Source organism: Hyaena hyaena, unplaced genomic scaffold (genome assembly GCF_003009895.1).
Source record: "Hyaena hyaena isolate Hyena2069 unplaced genomic scaffold, ASM300989v1 scaffold_799, whole genome shotgun sequence".
Classification (NCBI taxonomy): domain Eukaryota; kingdom Metazoa; phylum Chordata; class Mammalia; order Carnivora; family Hyaenidae; genus Hyaena; species Hyaena hyaena.
In genome coordinates, this window is record NW_024081430.1 from 265,554 (window position 1) to 291,153 (window position 25,600).

The 25,600-nt window shown below is 39.0% G+C and overlaps 1 protein-coding gene across 3 annotated transcripts in view; it reads left to right on the top strand.

The window, feature by feature from the left end:
• Nucleotides 1-1,934: 1,934 nt before the first annotated feature.
• The window catches only part of SMC5 (structural maintenance of chromosomes 5), an 88,706-nt gene continuing 65,040 nt past the window's right edge, over nucleotides 1,935-25,600 (top strand). For 2 of the 3 annotated variants that reach the window (XM_039219175.1, XM_039219176.1), the window contains exons 1-7: nucleotides 1,935-2,116; nucleotides 4,826-4,967; nucleotides 11,930-11,982; nucleotides 19,734-19,896; nucleotides 21,350-21,484; nucleotides 23,398-23,538; nucleotides 24,904-25,065. In XM_039219175.1, coding sequence (XP_039075106.1) covers nucleotides 1,935-2,116; nucleotides 4,826-4,967; nucleotides 11,930-11,982; nucleotides 19,734-19,896; nucleotides 21,350-21,484; nucleotides 23,398-23,538; nucleotides 24,904-25,065 — 978 coding nt within the window. Of the gene's footprint in view, nucleotides 2,117-2,452; nucleotides 2,576-4,825; nucleotides 4,968-11,929; nucleotides 11,983-19,733; nucleotides 19,897-21,349; nucleotides 21,485-23,397; nucleotides 23,539-24,903; nucleotides 25,066-25,600 lie in introns of those variants that run through there. The other variant, XM_039219177.1, reaches the window with a different exon arrangement.

Genomic DNA, 25,600 nt, shown 5'->3' on the forward strand with positions numbered 1-25,600 from the left:
GTTCCTGCCCTCAACTACCTTTACTCTATGTTACTTTTCCATTAGGGCAGAGTCCCCCAAATGTAATCATTTCTTCAAAGAATTGGACTCTTCTAACCTAAGGCTGTTGTAATGGGGTAACAAATTACTTTTGAACAACTTTTAGAGAGCACGCATTCCACTTGTGTGAGAGGAGGGCACTAGCAGGGGAGGGGCAGAGAGAGAGAGAGGGAGACAGAGGATCCCAAGCTGGCTCCATGACAGCAGAGCCCGATGTGGGGGAACCCTCACACCCGAGAGCATGACTTGAGCCCAAGTCACATGCTCAACTGACTGAGCCACCCAGGCACCCCTACCGCAATAGTTTTCTAAATGGCCTCCCCACCTCCAAGTTCAAGCTCCCCCAAACAGCAACCAGAGTGATTATTTAAAACCTTTCATCAGAGGCGCCTGGGTAGCACAGCCAGTTGAGGGTCCAATTTCAGCTCAGGTCATGATCTCCCAATGCGTGGGTTTGAGCCTCTCGACCCGCTCTTTGCTGACAGCTAGCAACTCAGAGCCTGGAGCGTGCTTCAGATTCTGGGTCTCCCCCCCACTCTCTCTCTGCCCCTCCCCTGCTCGTGCTCTGTCTCTCTTAAAAATAAATATTAAAAAAAAAAAAACCTTAATCAGATCATATCCTTCGGCTTAAAGCCACCCAACGGTTTCCCATTGGTTCAAAATTAACATTCACCTCTTACGGTGGGCAGGGCTCTGCTATGCAATGCTGTCCGCTTCGGGGCAGCCACACCGGCCCTTCCTTGGTTCCTCAAACATCCCACAATTTATTCCCACTCCAGAGCTCTGGTCCATGCCTGGAACGCTCTTTTGTCATTTACCTTGGTTCGAGGGTTTCGCTCAAGCGTCACCTGTGCCTCCCCCATCACATTCGTTCCGGTTATTTTTCTCCACAGCACCTAGCATAGCCTGGAATTAACCTAATCCTTTGTTGCTTCGCGGGTTCTCTTCCTGCCTCCCGCACCAGAAAATAAGGGCTCAGACCCCCAGCTCGGACCGCCTGCTTCAGTACCGCAGCCGCAGCCTCCCGTAGGTTACACGTTATTAGCCGAGGGACTGAAGGGCTGCGGAAGCCTCCTTCTTCACGGAGGTTAACCCGACGCGCGCGGCAGGTTCAAGTGGAAGCACACGCACTCACTGAAGCCAAGGCAGCCTAGCTCGGGGGTTTCTAGAAACTTCGGGAGAGGAAGCCTTAAAAGGGAAGGGGGTGATGGTGATAGAGAGTCCCTGCCGGAGTCTGTTCACAAGTGGGAAAGCGCAGGGGATCTAGCACGACGCTTTCTGGGGAGACGCGGCCATACGGCCATTGCAAGAGTTTTCTTTTGGGGACGTGGGGTCCTGATTGAAGGCAAACAGGGAGCAAACTGAGAAGACCAAGAGCCAAAGACTGGCAAGCGCGGGAGCGCTCGGTTGGCTTCGCGACACAGCTGGTCGGACGTCGCCCTCCCCCCCCACCCCTGCTCCCAGGTGTCGCCGCGAGCGCCTCCCTCCGTCCCCTCGCGGATCTGCTTCCTCGGAGCGCTGAAAGGGCTTTCAAAGTACTAAATGCCACTGACATCTCTTTCTGAGTTAAAAAAAAAAAAAAAACAAAAACACCACCCGACTCTGAAAAATGCACAAATGCTCCTGCAGGAAGATTGGGTAGCCGCTTCCCGGGACGCGGCCGCCGCCACCCGCTCGCGGCCCCGCTCGCGTTCTCTTTGCCGCCTGCTTCCTGGGCGGGGCGCCGAGGGGCGGGGCGGCCCGCAGACGCCGCCGGGCCGGGACTGCGCAGGCGCGGGGGCGGGCTCACGGGCGGTGTCGCGCGCGCGGCAGTTCGCGCGGGAGCCGGGCGCCCGGGCGCCGACGCTGCGGGTCACTGGGAACGGAAGCGCTTGCGGGGCGGAGGGGAAGCCAGGATGGCGACTCCGAGTAGGAAGACGTCGACCCCGAGCTCCCTGGCCTCCAAACGAGCTCTCCCGAGAGATCCCTCGTCGGAGGTCCCGAGCAAAAGAAAGAGCTCGGCCCCGCCACTGCCGCTGCAATCGTCGAGGCCTTTCGTGGAAGGCTCGATCGTCCGCATCGTGATGGAGAACTTCTTGTGAGTGGCCGGAGGCCGAGCCGCGGCGGGGAGGCAAGCGGGCCCGCGCGGGCGGGGGACGCAAGCTGCGTGTGTGTGTGTGTGTGTGGAGAGTGTGTGAGTGACGGTGGGTGGATGTGAGTCTGGGCGTGTGTGTTTGTGTGTGTTTGTGGCGGGGGACGCAAGCTGCGGGGGGGGGGGGGGGCTGTGAGTCTGGCCGTGAACTCAAGCCGGTGTTACGGTGAGGGATTTTACTCAAAGGCCGTGGGCACTGACGTATGTGTTGCTGTGGTAGGTGTGCGTCTGGTGTGATGCGGCTGTTTTTATTCATTCAGCCAACGTTTTCTGAAGGCGTCATACGCCGGGCCGTGGACGTGGTAGGGAATACATTTCTGGCGGCTGGGAGTCACGGCCCACGGAGGGAGGATGTAATCTGTGATTCACCGAAGTCCGGGCGCTGGGAGCTCACAGGAAGCAACAGTTAAGTCAGAGTGGCAGTGGTGCTGTGGCCGATTCGTGAAGAGGAAGCAGTTGCCAGGGATGCAAAATGGTGAAGGTTGTCCCGGATGGAGGTTGAAGTGTACAAGAAAATTAAGCCTTATTCTCAGTTTTTGGACCTCCCCGCAGACCCTTGACCCCTCCAAATCCAGCTATCTTCCCCGGTTCCTTTTCTTTCTCTCCACACAGCTAATCATCCTAATAGTTGTCTTAGAATTTAGTATGTTTTAACACAAATACTGTGTACCTCTCTAGCATCTTCCATTTCTTTTGGTCGGTCCTTTTTTTTTCTTTTTAAAGCTTGCACATGGCTTAGGGTAACAGAATTGTGCTAACAATACCAGCGTGTTTTTCTTCCCCCAAGTATCTGTCATGTACCAAGTATAGAAGTAGATGCTTTATGTACACAGTGCTCTCATTCTTGTATCGTCTCTTCATCTCCATTGATGAGAGGAACTCAGAAAGGTTAATTTACCCATGTTTACACTGCTAATAAGTAGCTGAATTGCTAGTTGGATCCGGGTCAGGAAAGATAAATATAATCTTTAAGGATATATACAGATTATAAAAAAGATATATAAAAAATACATAAAGATATGTGCATGTATATATATGCTATAGAGGTGCAAAGGATGAGGTGGTTAATTTCATTCACAACTGTGAGAAAGGGCTTTGTACAGAAGTCTTAAAAGAAGGGAAGAGCATTGTGGACAGAAGGAACCATCTGCAACAGTTTGTATATTTAGGAAGCCTCTAGTGTTTTAGTATGGCTGGAATGTAGGATGTGAGCAAATAGGTGAACAGAGCTGATACTGAAGAGGTAGGCAGCTATTGAGAATCTGTGTTTTCTATACCAAGGAATTCCAGTTTCATCCTGTTGGCAACCAGGATGCATTTTAAGCAGGCAGTGACATGTGATTTGCATTACTCTGGAAGCAATGTGAAGGATGATTTAGAAAGGGTGAGGGATTGGAGGCAAGAAGACTTTGGCAACAGTAAGAGATGATCAGAGGTTGAACCTTGGAGTAACAGTGGGCAGTAGAAGCAGAAAGAAGAGATTTGTCAGGATTTGGCTGTAGACTGGGAGGCCTGAGGGTTAGATAGTTGTGCAGTCTTTTTCTCCAGTCTCTGCGTTGGCTCTTGATCAAATGTGATGCTGTTCAGGAGAGGGAACAATTTTTGGCGAGGGGTGGGGGGAGGGAGAATAGTAAATGCTTTTTGGATCCTGTGATTTGAAGTTTCCTGAGGGGCATCTGAAAAAGATCTTGCGTAGACAGTGTTTTTAAGGGTCAGGAAAATGTGTACAGGTGAGAGATTTGGAAATCACGCGTATAGGCGATTCTCGAAGTTGCAGAAATGGTTGAGACTGCCCGAAGGGAAATATTAATAGGAGGAATAGAAGGTCAAGTGCAGAGCCCTGGAGGAATGCCAACATTTAAGGATGAGCAAAAGAGGAACTCGGGAGGCGCCTGGGTGGCTTAGTCGGTTAAGCGTCCGACTTTCGCTTAGGTCATGATCTCGGGGTTCGTGGGTTCGAGCCCCGCGTCAGGCTCTGTGCTGACTGCCAGCTCAGAGCCTGGAGCCTGTTTCAGTCTGTGACTCCCTCTCTCTCTGACCCTCCCCTGCTCACGCTGTCTCTCTCTCTCTCCTAGAAATAAATAAAAACATTAAAAAAAAAAAAAGAGGAACTCGGATTGAGAAGGACGTGTTCAGAGAGGCTAGAGGAGAACTGTGGGAGAGTATTCTCTCAGAAGCCTAGCGGAAAAAATGTTTCAAAAATATCGTTTGCCACAGCAGAGTTAGATAATAAAACTGAAAAGAGCCCACTGAGTTTAACAGTTAGGAAATCTTTTACCCCTTGAAGCCATGGAAGCAGAAAATTTTGCAAGTCCTGAAGAATGTATGAATGTGACGAAATAAAGCTTGGGTGAGAAGAGAAGGGGAAAGGTGGCTGCAAAATGTAGAACTAGCCTGTTTTATTTTCACGACGAGTGCACTTTGAGTTTTAGGAATGGGGTAGGATGGATAGGCTTAGAGAACCGAAGCAGCCTGGAAGACCGTGGTTACTGGAAGAGTTCCACTGAGTGAACCAAGTCCAGTTGGATTAGAATGTAAGGTCTGCTGGCTTCTAAAGGAATTCAAGGAAAGCCTGTAGATAATGTAAAGCAAGAGTAAGTGCTTTGGCGAAGATCACTTTTTACGTCGTAGTAATTTCGCCTCTTTGTGATCCAGGACGTATGATGTCTGTGAAGTGTCTCCCGGACCCCACTTGAATATGATAATTGGAGCGAATGGGACAGGAAAGTCCAGCATCGTTTGTGCCATTTGTCTTGGATTAGCAGGCAAACCTGCTTTCATGGGACGGGCGGATAAGGTGAGTTAACATCAGCATTTTTAAAAAATTCGGAGTTGTGACTTGGTTTTAGTATCGAATCACCTCCTGTGTCTCAGTTCCTCGGGTGTAACAAACATGTGGAGCTTGAATGTAAAGGATGAAATTGGCAGACAGAGACGCTGGGAGGAGATTGCCACTGTAGAAGTATTCTGGACTCTGTATATCCCTAGAGAATTCTCCCAGGAGGTAACACTTGAAATTCTTAGGGGTAGGATAAAATGTCTTCTTGAATGTGTATTGTTGGGCTTGTGGAAAGGTGAAGTAAATTGACCAAGGGCAGAAACAAAATTGTGTGCATCTAAGACTTAAGCAAGCTCTGGAGTTGTTTGCCCAGGGGTGTTTGCTTACTTTGCCCCCTCAAGCCTGGTTTTGGGTTGGTTGCTCTGGATTGGGGACCCTGAAGTAGAGGAGGGCTAGAAGGTGAAACTTGAAGTCAAGCACTGTGTTTAGTAGGAAGAATAAACACTGCAGAATGGGACACAGAGTTACCTACTTACTTATCCTGATTGTTAGCCCTGAATTTGGTGGAGAAAAAAAGAAAGTCTTCCGATTGCTATTATTTTCTATTGAAAAATAATTGACATATAATATTGTACTAGTTTCAGATATACAATATAGTCAATATATGCATATGAAGTGGTCATAGTAAGTCTAGTTGCTGTCACCATACAAAGTTGTTAGACTTATTGACTGTATTTCCCTATGCTGTATATTATGTGCCTGTGTCTTACTTATTTTATAACTGAACGATTGTACCTCTTAATCCCTTGATTAATCCCTTTTCCACCCCACTTCGCCTCTGGCAATCATCAGTTCTCTGTGTTTATGAATCTGGTTTTGTTTTGTCTTCCAAAGAATTCTTAACCACAAGCCTTAGCACACGTTTAGGGCCACAATTTGTCTTACCTCTGTGGCCTAATATTGTAAATGATAATTTTAAAGTGGTCCCAGTTAGTAATATCTCCAGGCACCTGGCAGAAGCAGGTGCAAATCCTGTGAAGGAAAATACATGAAATTGAGCCCTAAAAATTCTAACGTAAAGGCCCACGGAACTTATGAATCCATAGTTAACAATCAAAACATAGGTTATCAATCACTAGAGAAGCCAACACAAGTGGCAGACTGTATCATCAGACCTACAAAACTTGTAGATGAAGAAAATAAACTAGGGATATTTAATTTAAGGAATTAAAAGAATTTTCCAAGAATAACAGGAGTAAGTAACCTAGAGGTAAATTTGACAAAGAATCAAAAAGAACTTAATAAAAATATGTTACTTAAATAGAAATTTGGTGGACAGGTGAAACAAAGCAGACATATTTGAGAAAAGAAATTTGTAACTAAAAAACTTGAACATATTTCTTAAAATATAGAAGTAAAGAGAAAAATCAAGGTTGAGACATGATAGGTAAAGGTGATCCACTGAATGTCAGAGTATTTCCAGAGAGACATAATAGACCAAGAAGAAACAGTATTTCAAGAAACAATGACTAAGAATTTTCTAGAAACTGTGAAATTTAAATCCTCAGATTCAAGAAGCCTGATCTGTTCTAGGCAGGATAAATGAAAAAAAAATAAACAAACGGATACATTGTAGTGAATTACAGAAGACCAGGCACAATAGTATTTGTTCCCAGAATGAGAGCAGAAGTCGGGGGGGGGGGGGGGGCGCGGCGCCTGAGATTCTCACTAAAAGAGTTTTGAAAGGATATAATTTAGGAAGAAGAAAAAAAATAATCCCAGAAGGAAACTCTAAGATGTGAGAAGAAATGGTGAGGGGGGAAAAAAAAAGAAAAGAAAACACATAAATGTGTAGGGAAATTAAATGCAAACTGCAGAAAGTAGTGCCTAGTTGTGAAGTTTAGATCAAACAAGATAGAAATGTTGTCTTTCCTGGCAGTCACCAGAGTTAAAACACCCCATGGATTTATATGTCAGGTAGAAGTTAAGATAATTTGTTAACTTCCAGTTTATTAAATTAAATTTGCATGTTAAAGTTTCTAAGGTAAACCATTATTAAGACAATTGAAATTGATAAATGCTCCAAAGATAAAAACGTAGGGAGAGGGGAAGGAAAAAACAATGACTGCCCAAACAACCCAGAAGAAGCCTTTAGAGAGGAGGAGAAAAACGACTGTAGAAAGGGAGATTATTACAAAATATGAAATGGTTGAATAGTCGCAGTAATTATTAGTCGTCTAAAGTCATGTTTAATTTTGAAGTCTGCTGGAGTAGATGAAGCTCAGTACTCGTGTTTACAACAAGCCTATTTAAAATAAAAAGTTACAGAAAAGTTAAAAATGAAACCATGAAGAAATACATAGGCAAATATATGAAAGAAAGGTATAGCTGAATTGATAACTAGGCAAGATAGACTTTAAGCAAAAAGTGCTTATAGAGATAGATACGGTCATTAAATATTGAAAGGTCCAGTTAAGCAAGAAGGTAATTCATTTCTTAACTTGAATTCATATAATGTAGGTCTAAGACATCTAAGCAGAATCAGAACTCTTACTCACAAGTTAACATATTCATAATCATGGTTGGACAGCTGTCAGTAATCAGATCAGTCAGATAAAAAATTAGAATACGGAAAATTTGAACAACAGGTCAGTTTGAACTAATGGACAGGTTATAAACACTGCCCTCAACACTTGGGAGAGCCTACATTCTTTTTAAGCACAAATGGAACATTTCTAAATCCAAATACTGAGCCAAATGCAAGTGTAAAAAAAGTCAGAGAATTGCTACCACATTTACCAAATTTTCTGGTCATAATGCTATTAGAGAAATAACAAGGATAACTAAACTTTTCCCATTTGTTTGGAATGAAAAATTTGCTTCTGTATTATGTATAGGTAAAGAAGAAATTTTAATGGAAATTGAAAAATAAATTAATAAAAAAACAAAACCAAAAATCAGCAACTTTTGAGAAGAAAGGGGTTGAGGGTAGATAAAGTAGAAAAAAAAGAATGGGGCACCTGGGTGGTTCAGTCAGTTCTAAGGGTCCAGCTCTTGATTTCGGCCCTGTTCATGATCTCATGGGTTGAGGGATCAAGCACCACTTTGGGCTCTTCGTTCAAAGCATGGAGCCTGCTTGGGATTCACCCCCTTTCCCCCTACCCCCACCACTCTCCACTCACGCTCTTTCTCTTAAACATTTAAAAAGAAAAACGGAGTGTAAAAATGCGATAAAGGTATGTTGTGTGATGATTGAAACAATTTCCCAATTTAAGTGGTTTAACAATGAGAAGATTAATTCTTGTTCTTGTTACTTACCCAGTATAGGCCCTTTGTAGTCATTTGAGAACCTAGGCTCATGAAGTCTTCATTTCAATACATTCTTCCATGATTGCCCCTTTGGGAAAGGGAACTGGCTTTTCAGGTTTCCTCCAGAAAGTCCTATGTTCTACTCACATTTTCACTGAACAGAGCCAGTTACAACACCACACCTTGCATCAGAGCGAACGAACAAATGGAGCCCTACTGTGGGCTTGCAGCAGAGCTGTCATTTTCCTGAACTGCCCTCATGCCCACCACCAGGGCGCTGTTAGAATGCAGCCAAGATTTAAATGATTATGAGAGAATATCATGGAGCCTACACGTTTCCACCACTCTGATGCTGCTTCTGCTGGGCCGTGTGCGTTGCACACTAGGCTCGGTGGCTGCTGCCCACCGGGCCGGCCCTGCTGCCTCATCTGCTGCTGCAGCGCCATGAACACCCAAGGGGACAAATTCCTGGGTGTTGAATTTTGTTGAATTCCTGAATGATGAGAGTAAGGAGGAAAAGAAGATCTGGAAGCATGAATCGTTCCCCAAGATGTCCAGAAGTTGAGAGCTGGAAGTATATGGGACAGAAGCCAAATTATTGCAGAAAGTTGCAGGAAGGAAGGTCAGTGTCACTTCAGCATTAACAATAGCATGCTGCCAACATTTACTGGGGCGGAGGAGCCCTCCCAAGGGCGGAAGGTTGAAGAACAGCCCAAATTGATGTCCACTCCCAATTTCTGGTTGAAGTTATAAAGAATGGCCAGGTGCTGGACTGTCACTATTCCAGAAGATGAGGTTGGGCAAGAAGAGGAGGATGAGATGTTTCTTCCAGTTTTGGATAAAGTAATGATGGACAATAACATTGATTTATCTCCTCTAAAAAACCAAAAAAGACTGTTATGAACAATGTCATGCTAGTAAACTAGCTTAAATTCTTAAAGTTGTAAGTGTATAGGTTTCTACCACTATATAAATGATTCAAACTGATTCTTAGTAGGAAAAAGCAGCTGTTAAATTTTTTCTTAGAACGTCAAAGATAGTTATCCATTAGTTGTAATGGCAGTCATTTTCTGTTTTACACAAAGAATATATGACACCAAATACCAGAATCCATCAAAGATGAATGAGAAAATTATAAGCTAGTCTCACTCATGAGTATAAGAGCAAAATCTCAAGGAAAAGAAACTTTAGTCTGTTGAATCTAATACATAAAAGGCATCATACATCATGACCAAATAGAATTTATTCAAGGAATGAGAGATTGAACATTAGAAAAAAATGAACATATCACATTTTATAGACTTTTTTTACATAATCATGTTTGAAAAGATAACTGCATGATCATCTCAGTAGAGAAATAACATTTAATTCCACAGTAATTTATGATTAAAAAAAACTCTTAGCGTATTAGGAGTAGAGGATACCTTTCTTAATTGCATAAAAGATATCTGAAAATATACAGCAGGTTCAAGAACAAGTCAAGATTACCTGCTATCACTGCTATCAACATTGTACTAGAAGTTCTAGATAGAACAGTATGGTAAAACGAGATATAAGTTGGAAAGAAAGAGAAGAGTCATTTATACTATATGCTTGTCTGCAACGAAAACCACAAAAGGGACCTCAGATAAGCCTTCAAATGAATTAATATAGAAATTTACCAAGATTGCTAGATATAAGATTACATAACAAATATGTTGCATTTCTGTGCACTAACAATGAACAGAAAAACACAATTAAAAATAGACATCATTTACCGTAGCAACCACAGTGCAGCTTACATAGCAGTAAATTAACAGAGCGTATGTAAGACTTATACGCGATGTAGAAATTATATTATTTAATTTGAAAATATTAGAGTTTAATAATAGATGGAGAGACGTACCGTATGAACAGGCTGGAAGACCTAATATAAAAATGTCATTCTTTACATTAATGTACATACTCCGCATCATTCCAGTCAGTTACAAGCAGGTTCTGAAATTCAGATGGAAGACCAGAGGGCCAAGAATAGCTAAGATAGTCATTAAGAAATTCAACAAAATGGGAAAAGTTGCCCTATCAGATATCAAGACTTAACATGACATTAAGACATCGTGTAGAATGTTACTCAGCCATAAAAACAAATGAAGTCTTGACATTTGCAACAACATAGATAGACCTAGAGGGTGTTACACTATGCAAAATAAGTTATATAGGGAAAGACAAATACATATGATTTCACTTGTATGTGGACTCTAAAACAAAACAAAACAAAATGAACAAACAACCCAGAAACAGACTCCAATAAAGAACAAAGTGGTGGTTGCCAAAAGGGAAGACAGATCTTACCCTTGAGTGGTAGGGGTTTTAAAGAAGATCGTGGAGTGCAGGGTTTCTTGGGGGCACATTGCAGACCTTTGAGTAACCCCATATATATTTATGGGCTGCACAAGTTCCCAGTAAAAATGTTTTTAATGTTATATTTATAGTTAATCCTAGTATAAAAATTTAATACTGGCATGTTTTATATGATCCATATGTACACTTGATAATAAGAACTACCTCATGATTTTTTTCCTTCTTATTGGTACCAAGTATTTTGACTGATGCAAGCTAGTGAGCAGATCACACTCTTAAAAAGATGCTGTTGGTTTTCCTGTTTACGAAGAAACTAAAACAGGTTAAGTAACCTGGTCAGAATCAAAACAACTTACATATTTATGGCAGAGTTGAGATTAGAACTTGGATGGTGTATATTAATGCCTGTAAGCTGTACTTACTAGTTACAAGGACGGTCCTCCTTTTTCAAATTTCTGGGCCTCAGTTTCATCATCCGTAAAAGGGATAGAATATATACCTCATAAGATTGCTCATGAGTATTCCAAGAGAAAATTATAAATTGCTTAGCAGAGTATTGTATGGTAATGCTTATTAATGTGTTCACTGTTGTGATTCCAATTGTCCTCACTGCTGCTACCACTATTAAAAAGATAATTGTTTACAAAGTATATTTTCCACTTTTTTTTTTTTAAGAATTATTTTATAGCCTGATTGAAGATCCAGTCTGATTTATTTTTTTAGGCCCAAAGTCTGTCTGCAAGATTTTGGTCATACATATATACAAACTAGCTTTAAAAAAATGTGTATTTTATCACATAGATTGTACTTAAATGTATTTCCAATGTGTATTGCTCTTCTTTAAGAGAATGACAATTATATCCTTGTTAATAACAGGATGGGTAATATTAGAGTGGCTGTTAATATTTTATCTGTGCAACTCCAGAGTCTCCAGTGGAAATAAGAGGTTTTGGTGTAGCTCTATGATTAAACTGTAGAATCCATTTTCCCACTGGTTTTTTCTCCTTTGAGGAGAATTTTTACTGTAGAGGCTACATACACAGACTCTGGAGCCAGATAACATGGGTTCAGTTCCTTGCTTTGTATCACTGGTTTTGTCATGAACTTTGTAAGAGGCTGTCTGGTACATAGAATGTTCAGTAAATGGTAGTTAATATTATTGTCACTGGTGGGTACAAACAATGGAGGGACCCAAATCTGGGAAAGTGATGGGAGTGGACGGAGAAAATACTATTGAAAGGATTTTAATTTGACAAATAACAATGACTTCACTAAATCTGTGATGACCTGGGAATGTCATCCCTCAGTGCATATTGTTTTTTTTATTCTAGGTTGGCTTTTTTGTGAAGAGAGGATGTTCCAAAGGAATGGTTGAAATTGAACTGTAAGTGTTAAAAGTACTGAAACCACTTTTTCCGGTACAATTTCTTGATGTTCATGCATTCCTGATGACTTTAGTCAAGAGTAATAATACATTATGGTGTCAGTGTTGAAACTACTATTTCAAGGATGTTTTATCCAGAGAAGTTAGTTTTTAAAAGTGTCTTAAAAACTAAATTGTAAGAATTTTCTTTCAGTAGAATTCTTAAAGAAATTACCTGTTGGCAGCCATTTCTGATGGGTCAGAGTTAGTTTTCAAAATGAAACCAGTTATTCCTCCTTTGTGTATATATTTCATCTTTTTTACACAGATTTGTTTATTGTTTAGTTGACTTTTAGTGTTGTTCTTTGGAATGTTTATAGAAAGTCCTGGAATTTCTAGCTTAAGTAGGTTTTAAACATTATCTGATAGCCTCATCATTTTATAGGATACAGGAATATGATTTTTACTCAAAAAACTGTGGGGAAAATATTTTATTTATATAGCAGTGAGAAATAGGCACACATAGAAGCGAGATTATACTCAGTTCATTAAAATGTAATTATAGTATTTTACTGAAAGATACAAAACCAAGACCTGAGTAAATGGAGAACTTACTATCTTCTTAGAAACATAAAGTTAATATCATTATGAACGTATCAGTCCTTTCCAAATTAATGCATAAATTTGATACAATTCTAATCAGAGTATCAACAGGTAAGTTTACAAGTTGATTCTAAAGTTTATCTGGGAGAATAAAGGTGCTGGAAACCCAAGAAGATTTTGCAAAAGCAGAATCATGAATTAGGTATTTGTGTATCAGATGTTAAAGTGGACTTGAAAGCTTTGATAGTATGGTGTATTAGTACAGAAATCGGAGGAGCAAAATGGAAAAAGTAGGAACAGATCTAAATGTATAACAATTTATTGTAAAAATGGCATTAAAGTGTAGGCTATAAATTACTCAAATTGAAGTTAATTGGCTATTAATTTTTTTAAACACAAATTTAGAGTTTTATCAAATACTCCATGAATAAGACCTAGATGTATTAAAGCCTGAGTGAAAAATTAACTTATAAAAATCTACATTTTTTTCTATTATTTTCAAAGTCTCAGGAAAGGGAAAGGTTATTCCAAGCAGAAAAGGAGACCCAATAATGATAAAAAGGAAGATAGGAAATTTAGATTGCATCCACATCCAGCTGAAAATAATGGTACCATAGTTAAAAATGAGTGACAGATGGGAGAAAATATTTTCAGCACAAATAACATGTATATGTCTTAAAATTACTAAAATACTAATGTCTCCTGCAAGTCAGTAAAAATAATAAATTGGTAAAAAAAAAAAAAAATTAACACCAAATAAAGTAAGTGGCCAGTAAGTATAAAAAGGATATAACTCATTATAACTCATTAGTTACCAAAGAAATCAAAATGAAATCTTTTTTCCTTTTAGCTTAGAAAAATTTTTAAATAAAATGTAGTAATATAAAGCTATAGAGAAGTGACTCTTGTTACGCACTGTGGGAATATAAGCCGCTTAGCTTATTTGGCAGTGTCAGCTTTCTTTTTTTTTTTTTTTTAAGTGTTTTATTTATTTCTGAGAGAGAGAGAGAGATAGCGTGAGCAGGGGAGGGTCAGAGAGAGAGGGAGATACAGAATCTGAAACAGACTCCAGGCTCTGAGCTAGCTGTTAGCACAGAGCCTGACCTGGGGCTCGAACCCACGAACCGTGAGATTATGACCTGAGCCAAAGTCGGACGCTCAACCGACTAAGCCACCCAGGCGCCCCATGTGTCAGCTTTTAAATAAATATTTGATCCAGTTACTATTGTAGAGAATGTTTACTCATGGGCACAAAATTAGCCTTTTCCTAATTTTAATAGTGAAAAATTATGTATACCCCAAATGTCTGACCTCTGGTAAATGGCTAACCAAAATGTGATACATTCATACAGTGACATCTTGTTCAGCTATAGAAAGGCAGGAAGTGCTGATGGATCCTACGACATGGGCGAACGTAGAAAACATGGTTGGTGAAAGAAACCAGACACAAATGCTACCCATTTATATGAAATGTCCAGAATAGGCAAATCCATAGAGACAGAAAATAGATTCATGGTTTCTCAGAAGGAGGGGTGGGGAGAGAGTGGGGACTGAGTGACTGCTTAATAGGTTTGGGCTCCATTTGGGAGTGGTGACAAGATTTTGGAAAGAGATGGTAGGATGGTGGCACAACCTTGTGAATATGTTAAAGACCATTGTTGATACACATCTTCCTTCAACTGTACACCTAAAAATAGTTAAAATGGTAAGTTTTATGTTATGCACATTTTACCACAATGAAAAAAGCATTGATGCGTATATTTAAAATGACACGTGAATTATATCTCAATTAAAAATTGCCGAAGATCCTCCTTGGTATCATTGATAGATCACAAAAACATCATAAATGGCGTTTACCTTGGTACCATTGATAGATCACAGTGGTTTCTTAGATATTGCAACTGACATAAATATATTAAGCCAGGTATACTTTTAAAATACAGAGGGAGTGGAGTATTAATATTTAAGTTTCAGAGACTGTTATGGATGGCAGCAGATGTTAAGCACTCCTAATTTTCTACTCCATCACCAAGGCCCAGTTGTTTTCTTAGTTCTCTGAAGAGGCGCACATGCTGGCGTGCAGTAGCCACTAGCTGTAATTATCTGACCAGTGACATTGAGCCAGAATTCTGTTATGTCTGTTATAGCGAAGGTTTCCATTTCCCCAAACTCATTATAGTTACATTGTGGTCACTTGTTGGGAATACCAAACACAAAACGGCTGGTCATTTGTTGAAATTACTGCTGTTGAACAAATCTGTTACATTTGAACAAATCTGGTCACATTCTTGTTGAGTGAGACAGTGGGTGGAATACTCTCTGTCACACACTGATGCAGTCGTTTTCAATTAATTCAGGAGTACCTATACATTGAGGGGGAGGGGGAGACAGCATTCTGGAATTTATGGTTAGGGGCATGAGGAGAGGGACAGATATGTAAATAGGTAAAATACATATTATTTTAGGTGGTGATAGGTGCTCACGTAGAAAACTGAGCACGAAAGGAGAATGAGGAGGGAGTGCCAGAGTGGAGTTTATGGTATTAAATACGGTGATCAGGAAAGTTCTCTCAGAAGATAGTACTTGAACAGAGACTTAAAGGAGATAAGGTGATGAGCATGGAGATGTTTGGGGAAATAGCATTTTGGTGTCTGCAAATGCTAAGTGGTATCTAGTGTGACTGCATTGCATTGAACAAGCAGACAAGTGAATAGTAAGAGGTTAGGTCTGAAAAGATCAAGAAGCCAGTTCCTAGGGCCTTGTAGGCTGCTGTGAGGACTTTGCATTTATTTTGAGTAAGCTGTGAACCCACCAGGATTTTTGAGCAGAGGCGTGGCATGATCTAAGTGTCTTCGGTGCTAGTAGTATTAACCTCCTTTTTTTTTCCACTTGGTTTGAAAATTTTGTCAGTTTTATTAGTCTTGTCAGTGAATTGACTTCTTTGTTGTTGTTTCTCTGTTATATCATTGTTTTCTGTTTCATTAATTTTTAAACATAACTTTACCAATTGTTCCTTAAACTGGGGTTTTTTTTTGCTCTTTTTCTAATTTCCTGAAATTGATATTTATTGCACAAATGTGTTCTCTTTTATTATCCCTAATATAAACAGATTAGAAATCTCCCTCTCAATACTGCTTTAGCTCTGTCTCCCAAGTTTTGGTATATAAAGCATTTTCCTATTTTTCAGTTCTGAATATTTTCTTCATTTTCTTTATGAGTTCATAATTAGAAATTCTTTAAAGTTCTTGTGTAATGTATTTCTTAAGTATTGATTTCCACTTTGATTATAGTACTGTAGTAGAAAATATATATTATAAATAACAATTATATATGTACTATTATGTAATATACAATATTACTATATTATATACAGTTAGGTATATGGTCATGTTATCAAACCTTTGACATTTGTCAAGGCATACTTATAGTGAGCTTTCATAATTATTACCCACTGGGTTGAAAAGAATGAGTATTCTGCTCTTGTTATGTGCAGTGTTTTCTATTTGTCCATTAGCTCAAATGATTAGTTATATTTTTAAGTCTTGTATATTTTTTATTTTAGCCATCAGATCTATTCTTTAATTACTGAGAATATTATACCTCTATGTTGATTTGTCAGTTAGCATCATCTTAATCAGTTTTTGCTTTATGTATTTTCAGGACATTATTAGTTGAAGCTAAGATTCAGATTGTTCCATATTCCTAGTGAATTGAACTTTCTGTTGTTTTTTATTTTATTAATTTTTTTATTAATGTTTTTTATTTTTGAGAGTCAGAGAGAGACAGCGCTAGCAGGGGAGGGTCAGAGAGAGAGGGAGACACAGAATCTGAAGACAGGCTCTAGGCTCGGAGCTAGCTAGTAGCACGGTGCCCGACGCAGGGCTCGAACCCATGAACCATGAGATCATGACCTGAGCCAAAGTCGGACGCTTAACCGACTGAGCCACCCAGGCGCCCCTGAACTATCTGTTGTTATGTACTGAATTCTTTGTCTTTTGATGCATTACCCTTAGGATGTTTAATTTGCCACTAATGTAGTTGGCAGCTTTCTTTTTTTTTAAGTATTTTTCAGGCTTTATTCATTTATTTCAAGTGTTTTACGCCTTTAGTATCTCATTTGAACAAGTATAGCTGGTGTTGTTTATATTGCTTTTTACATAATTCATATGATCCATTACATGTATTGAATGACTTACATTTCTGGACTTATTTTTACTGCCTTATTCCATGCTTTTTATTCTACTTTTCAGTATTTCTTTTCTATCTTGACTTTGTTTGGATTTTTGTTTTAATATTTTCTTTACTGTTTTGGAAATTATTCATTCTCGCTTTAGTGGTTGTTAAAATTTTTAACATATGTATTTGAATTTGAGTCTAGACTTAGGTGTCTTTATTTTCCTATTAAGTAAAGACCTTAGATTACTTTTATTTGAATAACTTCTCTATACTATTTTATCTTTTAAACTTCTTAAGACATAATAGCTATAAATAACTGTCACTGTTTGTTTAGAATTACCCTTTTTTTGTTTGCCTTGCTTTTTATCCTTTCTTGCGTTTTTGTTATTTTTTCTGGGATCACTTTCTTTGTGCCAGAGGACATTTTTTAAAGTTTTCTTTAATGAGAATATTCTAGTGGAACAGCCAGTTTTTGGCTGAAAATGATGATCTTTTGCTATCTTGAGAGATATTTATGCTGGATATAAAAGTCTACATTGTTAGGTCTTTTTGTTTTTTAAGGTTTATTTATTTTGGGGGGAGTGCAATCAGGGGAGTGGCAGAGAGAAGGGGACAGAGGATCCGAAGCAGCCTCTGCACTGACAGGCTGACAGCAGTGAGCCCATTGTGGGGCTCAAACTCAAGAACCGCAAGACCGTGACCTGAGCCAAAGTTGGGTACTCAACCGACCGAGCCACCCAGGTGCCCCAATAGGTCTTGTATCAACAAATGCCAAGTATAATTGCATTGTCTTTGAATGTGAATCTAATCTTAGTTTCTTTGATAGTAATTCTTTTTCTCAAATGGTTTTTAAAAATTCTATCTCAGTTTTTGATGTTTTATAGTTTTACACTATATATTTAAATGTGGATTTATTTTTTATTACTTTGCTTGGGATTTAGTGAGCTTCTTAAATATATGATTTGGAAAGTTCTTACCTATTATCTCTTCATGTATTGCCTCTGACCCATTCTCTGTCTCCCTTCCTCTTGGAAGTGTTGGTTTTTTTTTTGTTTTGTTTTTTTTTTAATGTTCGTTTATTTTTGAGAGAGAGAGAGACAGGGCACAAGTGGGGGAGGGGAGAGAGAGGTGGAGACACAGAATCCAAAGCAGGCCCCAGTCTCTGAGCTGTCAGCACAGAGGCCAACGTGGGGCTCGAACTCACAAACCTTACAAACTGTTAGATCATGACTTGAGCCAGAGTTGGACACTTAACCAACTGCGCCACCCAGGTACCCCTGGAACTCTTATTAGACATAGATTAGTCTCTCTTATTCAGTCATCTGTGTCTCTTTACATCTTTCATATTTTTCATCTTCCTATGTTTTTGTGCTACATTCTAGTTCATTTCCCTTTGATTCTTTTTCAGATCAGATATAAGTAAATATTTTCCATCTTCTGTTTCTTGAAATATAGTGAAGATGCTTATTCTGTATTTGCCCATTAATTCCAGTATGATTCTACTTTGGTATTTCTGCTAGGTCTTACTCTTGATGCTTTGTTTTTGTGTATGTGTGTTTCCAGTAAGCCACTCCTTTCTCTTTGAACTTCATGTTAATTCTTACAGTATAAAGGTAGATTCCTGCTGAGGGAATTTTCACTGACTTCTGCAGCAGACCATTGGACACTTTAAATCCAGGATCAAAATAAACACAATTCTCAGTTGGTGCGTTTTGAACCTTAGGTCTGTCATGTAACTAAATTCAAAATACTAATCTGTTTGAGCTGGCTTGTGGTTAATGAGTGTCCGGAGAGATTGTTTCTCCATCCAGGCCACAGTTGGAGACAGGCAGTTTGCTTCGCGGTGTCTGGTGATGGTGGTGGTGTACTTCTAGTTTACCCTTACGTGAGGATATAGTCTTCTGGGGGTAGTTGTTAGTAGACTCTCCACTTGGGGAGCTGTGGGCCCCGTCTGCATCACCTCTCCCGGTTAATTATGAAAATGTGTAAGGTTATTTGGTGGAACACATGCTCCCAGGGTAAAAGCCATTTTCATTTTTCCACTTCTAGATCTCCACCTGCACTGGGATTTTGGTCAAATTTACTTACTTTCATGCTAACTCACAAATGCACTTTTGAACATATTTTAATATTATTTGTAGTTTACAACAAGAAGATCAGAAAGGGTACTTCATTAGTCATTCTGCTGGAAATGAAAATTTAAAACTAGTTTTTTTTTAGTTGTAAAATCTTAATGTTTGGAGTGTTCTGATTACAATATAGTCTATATACACAACATTTACAAATTATCATTGTCATTTAGCCATTGAATACCAATAATTTATCTTTCTACCACATGCTGCTGATTCCCAGTGAAGAAGATGGATGGGAGGTGTGGAGCAGTAGTACTTCTAAAAGCAAGAAATAAGTAAATACCCTTCTTTCAGATTCTGTATTGCTTAATGTTCCTTTATAAGGCTGTATGTTGTGATCCCCTCTGAATTCAGAGTGGAGTACGTGATGAAGAAGGCATGGGCTCCCTGTATGACTGGGCTACTTTTAATGTCTGGAAGTGCTTATGCAAGAATTGGTTTCCATTCATATATTTTCCAAGTAGTGGAAGTTTCAGCATTTAGTTTTTATATCCTTTAATATGCCAACCCATTTTGAATTGCAGTCAACGCATGTGATTGAAGAATAACATAATTTAAAGGATAAATAACTCCAGATATATAAATCCTGTCAGTGTTTGGAAATTAATATTGGCATTTGTTGTAACAGTTTAAATAATTGTGATATTGAATAAGTGGTAACTTACGTGTGGTCGATTAAGTAGTATTACCAATAAAATATCAAGATTTCCGTCTTTGGAGGGGCCAAAATATCAGAAGGAATAAAAATTATAGTAATAATCCTGTCTGGCAACCTTTGTTGCAAGAGGATTTTGGAAGTTTTATTTCTAAAATGTTACATGTAATTTGAACATAAAGATTTTTAAATTATTTTTTAACTAGGTTCAGAAATTCTGGAAATCTTATAATCACCCGTGAAATTGATGTGGCAAAAAATCAGTCATCTTGGTTCATCAACAAAAAATCTACAACCCAGAAAGTAGTGGAAGAGCAAGTTGCAGCCTTAAATATTCAAGTGGGCAATCTTTGCCAATTTCTACCTCAGGTATGAGCGAATTAAATGTACAGGTGGAAAAATTGTGTGTGTGTTTCCTCTTCATGCCATATGAGAATGTAAATACTTTCCAAGAGATGTTGTCAGGGGTGCTGTTTAAATTGACTAAGCCTTGTAATGGTAATACTCACCACCCTTTGTAAAAGGTAGCATCTCGTCTCCTGTTATAATCTTATTGTAGTGATTTGGAAGATTTCAGTTAATAAAAAATGGGAAGTCTAAATTACAGAATATTGTAAAGGATACAAAGCTGTATTGTTTTTAAGTAGAGTAACTTGGATGGCCATGTGCAACACTTTTGTAGGCTCTTAAAATTTAGTTAATAACTTCTTAATTGTGCTTTTGTATAAATCAAGTATACTTGATACACTAAAACTCTTAAATCTATAGGTGTGCCTTCTAAAACTTTGTCATATTTTAAATTTGTTTAGCAAAAAAAATACCCTGAAAATGCATATTAAATGTTAAATCTTTGAATGCTGTCTAATGACTGAACCAGAGTTCATATTTTCCATTCAGAAACAATGATTTGATTATGTACCTCCAAATTAAATACAGATTTAAAATTTGAAAGTATTGTTAGCTGGTGTCTGATATCTCCAGAAGTAGATGTTTGAAATGCCCTTTTTCTTAACTTCTAACATTCCAACTGATGAGTGGTAGATAATGATCATTTCAATCCAGGGGACTATTTTTTCTTTTATTCCCAAGCTAGTTATTATGTATATATAAATACTTCACCTTAGAAATACTGACGTAGAAATTTTAAAAGGTTCTCAGTAAGATGACAGTTCATACCCTAAATTTATCTTTATCATCTTAGAATTCTTTTTTTTTTTATTTTTTTATTTTTTTTTTTTATTTTTATTTATTTATTTATTTATTTTTTTAATGTTTTATTTATTTCTAGGAGAGAGAGACAGCGTGAGCAGGGGAGGGTCAGAGAGAGAGGGAGTCACAGACTGAAACAGGCTCCAGGCTCCGAGCTGGCAGTCAGCACAGACCCCGACGCGGGGCTCGAACCCACGAACCGCGAGATCATGGCCTAAGCGAAAGTCGGACGCTTAACCGACTAAGCCACCCAGGCGCCCCATTTATTTTTTTTATTTTTGAGAGAGAGAGACAGCGTGAGCAGGGGAGGGAGGATCAGAGAGAGAGGGAGACACAGAATCTGAAGCAGGCTCCAGACTCTGAGCTGGAACCTACAAAGTGTGAGATCATGACCTAAGCTGAAGTCAGACGCTTAACTGACTGAGCCACCCAGTTGTCCCTATCTTTATCATGTTAAATGGTATATGAAGGACAACATTTATCTTGGCACATCTTAAAAATTTTTTTCTTTTAAATGAGTTGCATCTTGACAGGTGTGATATCATTGAGTGATATATGTTTTGAAGTTATTCATAAATGATGATAGTTGGTGATATTAAATTTTGTGCTCTAGGATAAAGTTGGAGAATTTGCTAAACTGAGTAAAATTGAACTTCTTGAAGCTACTGAGAAGTCCATTGGACCTCCAGAAATGCACAGATACCACTGCGAACTCAAAAACTTCAGGGAGAAAGAAAAACAACTAGAGGTATTTATAAATAGACAACTCATTTTTATTGTTCCTCACTGATTTCTGTCTTTCGCACTGTAGGAGAGTGAATAATAGCTCTCATTCATTGAGTGACTTCATATATTTATAATTTTTTCCCACCTAGGATTGTATTGCTAACATTAAACTAGGTGACAGAAAGTGAGAAATGGATTTGATCATGTAAAGTGAAAAATTTGACCACCATTTCATCAAATGCATGTTATTAGTTGAATTTCCAAGGAACCAATCATGGTTTTTTTTTTTCGTCTCAAGAAGTTTAAGTATTATTCTTTTACTGATTTAGCATTTCTTAACCACCTGCCATGAGCCAGGACCCAAAAGGCTTTGGAGAGTACAGCAGATAACCCTGTAGCTTTTGCTGTAGTCTCTCTTTTGAACCATTTCTGTATTTTTTCAGTTGCAGGAGGTTAGACTTTGAGTTCTTCAATAGCATATCCTTTTAAAAGGTGTTTTGTTTAATGAATCATTTTTTGTGTCCCAGCCACTAAAATAAATTCAGTAAATTTTTATAATCAGATACCTTATAAACAAATTCTTTCTTTTATATTGTAACTGCCCAGACTTAATAATACACATGTTCTTGTAATTTAATATTTATTATACTTAATCAGAGTGAATGACCCATGGAGTAGTCACTATTTTATATTTCTCTAGATACTCTAATAAAGTCTTGTTACCTTTGCCCCCACGGACCAGTCTCATGTGGTCGTGCCCCACTTATTGATGCGTTTAGTTACCTGCCATTTCAGTTACCCGAGGTCACTCATGGGCCAGGAGCAGATAATCCTCCTGACCTATTGTCACAAGGTCAGCGGTAGTCTGATATTACGTCACAGTGCCTTTGTCGGTCACCTCACTTCATGTGGCATTTTATCATCCATGTAAGTCATTACAAGAAGAGTGACAACACTACAGAATTTGAGAGAGACCACATCCGCGTGACTTTGATTACAGCACATTGTTACAATTACTCTCTCGTGTTATCGTTAGTGTCTTTCTGTGTCACATTTATAAATTAAGCTTTATCGTAGGTATGCATGTATAGGGAAAACCAGATATATAGGGTTTGATACTCTTGTGGTTTTCGGCATCGTCTAGTGGTTTGGGGCTGTCTTCCCCACAAATAAGGGGAGGGACTACTGCACTCCCATCTGAAACACTCACTGAGGCCGCTGCCATCCTTTGAAAGAACACAGGCATGTATCATACTAGGTTCTGAGTACATCTTTGTGTTTATGAACTCGCAGTCTGAAGGCCACATTTTACCTTCCTTCGTCTCATTTCCTAGTCCTTAAAGTCATGAGTGTTCATAACATACTAATTTTAATAATACTACTTTTCAGGTTCCAGCTTTTGTTGAACTTGCACTTATAGTAAATATATCGCTTCTGCTCTTAAGGGCAGTGGGGCAGATACTTGTCTTCTCTTGAGGCAGGTGGAGTCTAGGCTCAGAGGTGTGGCAGGGCTTTCCCAGACTAATAAATTGTAGAGCCTCGACCAGAACTCAGGTATGCTTTTTAGTTATGCACACTTCTTAAGAATTCCTCTGAAATTCCACAGGGCACCTGGGTGGCTCAGTCAGTTAAGCATCTGACTTCAGCTCAGGTCATGATCTCACCGTTCATGAGTTTGAGCCCCACGTCAGGCTCTGTGCTGACAGCTCAGAGCCTGGAGCCTGCTTTGGATTCCGTGTCTCCCTCTATCTCTGCTCTTCCCCTGCTCATACTCTCTCTTTCTCTCTCTTTCATAAAAATAAATAAAACATTTAAAAAAAAAACTCCTCTGAAATTCTTTATTGTGAAATTTTGTTAGCATTGTTTGTTTTTCATTATTAAAAGATTTGACCTGTTGTCTTTTCAGTTAAGCAAAATGTTACATATTTGTTTTAGACCTCGTGCAAAGAGAAAACTGAATATCTAGAGAAAATGATTCAGAGGAATGAAAGATATAAACAAGATGTGGAGAGGTTCTACGAACGTAAGCGACATTTAGATTTGATCGAGATGCTTGAAGCGAAAAGACCATGGGTGGTAAGTCTTAATTAGCAGAGGCAAAAATAGTGATTCTTTTACTAGCAGAAAAGCTATGAAGAAGGCACTAATTGCTCTGTATTAAAATTAAGTGTTTTTGTTTATTTTCGCCTTAAAAATCATAAAATTTGTCTCTCTGTGTTATGGTGTAGCTGTATTCTGTTACTCTTACTGTATAACAGATGACAGTTGATTGTGCTCTTAATTCTTCCAGATTTGAGTCCTCAACGGGTAGTTTTGTTTTATAAAATGTTACTGTCTAAAACTGTTTACACATGTACAGCTTAACTCTTGGAGTGTCCTCAGGTCGCTGAGAATTTACTTGGCATATATTACTGACATTGACTGCAGTCCAGATGGAGCTGCATGCTATATGCACTGTTATTCTCTCCTCCTGCTTCCTAGGCTTTTGACGCTACTGTTCTTTTCCTAATCACCATGTGACGAACAAGACCACAGTTTGAGCTAAAGAGTCAGTTTCCTCAGTGCATTTCTTTTTGACAGGTGCAACAAAATGAGGAAGTCCTATAATGTTTGTTCCAGGGTCAGGATGGAAATAATCAGTAATAGAATGGAAAAATGAGTGGCTCTGTTTGTGACCTTTCTCCTCCACTGTACCATCACCCTGTCCCGCCCCATGGTCCCATTATTCTTAGACTTCTTCCTTTCTTCAGCTTGTTTTGACTACATTTTCCTAAGTCCATTGCTAGTCCTAAACCTACTTTATCTTTCTTCTTTAGAGTCTTTTGGTTAATCCTTTTCTAAGATTGATTTCAATCTTTTTTCAGTTTTTTAAAACTTACCCTCATGTTTGTAGTCTTCCTTTTCCTCCTCCCTTTCATTCTGACTGTATGCTCTCTTAGTAGTCCACTTGCTTTTGGTATTTGTTAGCAAATATTTATTAATTCCTGTGGCATGACAAGCATCATTTTCACCTGCGTGCTGCTTTTTGTTTTCCTTTTGACCCGTTTTTCCCTTGTTTTCTTTTCATTTTTTACTTTTCATAACTGGATTTCTTTTGTTTGAAGTTCTGATATTCCCCCCCCTCCCCCCCATTGAGACACTAGAAGAAAACCTTATTTTAGTAGCAATTAGTGTGTAAGTTTCACAACCAGGCAGGGATGGAAGTCGGAGTCTGGCCTAGTGATAGAGACAAGTACTAAGAGAGTGTCAAACTTCTTAATAAGTCATTGTTGGAATTCACTGTATCTGAAGTTGTTTCTCAGGGCAAATTTTATACTTGTAGACCTGCCAAAAGGGTATCAAAAGGGTCTTTTCATAGACCTGGTTTTTGCCCCCACCTTGATTTTAGTATGAGTTTAAGCTAGTAGTGCATTAACTTCTGTTTCTTGAATTAATTGCAAGGAATATGAAAATGTCCGTCAGGAGTATGAAGAAGTAAAGCTAGCTCGAGACCGAGTGAAGGAAGAGGTCAGAAAACTTAAAGAAGGGCAGATCCCCATGACACGTCGAATTGAAGAAATTGAGGGGCAGCGTCACAGTTTGGAGGCTCGAATCAAAGAGAAGGTATTTTTGTGGCTCAGTTTTGGATTTGCTGTGTTTTATTTTAGCAACTACAAGAGCTGTTTTGCAGGTCTTTTAAGATATTTTGTAGATGGACCTGTGACTTTAATTCTTTCCATTCTTTAACTGAATTCGGCCACCACAGGGCTCTCAGGGACTAATCATCACTGTTGGACAGTTGCTACTTTATTGAAATTCCAAGATACAAAAGGGAAAACTGAAATGTGATTGTTTTAATTTTAAGAGGATTCAGAGTAGTGTTCCTAGAAACATTGAAATCCTGTTGTGGCTTTATTATAGAAAACCTCGTGTTTCTTAGAAGAAATAGTATAATGGCGTATGGAATATACCATTTATTTAAAAAAGTGTTAAAAAAAATTTAAACCTAAGAGGCACCTGGGTGGCTCAGTCATTTAAGCAACTGACTCTTGGTTTTGGCTGAGGTCATGATCTCAGGGTTTCTGAGTTTGAATCCTCCATCGGGCTCTGAGCGGCCAGTGCAGAGCCTGCTTGGGATTCTCTCTCCCTTTCTCTCTGC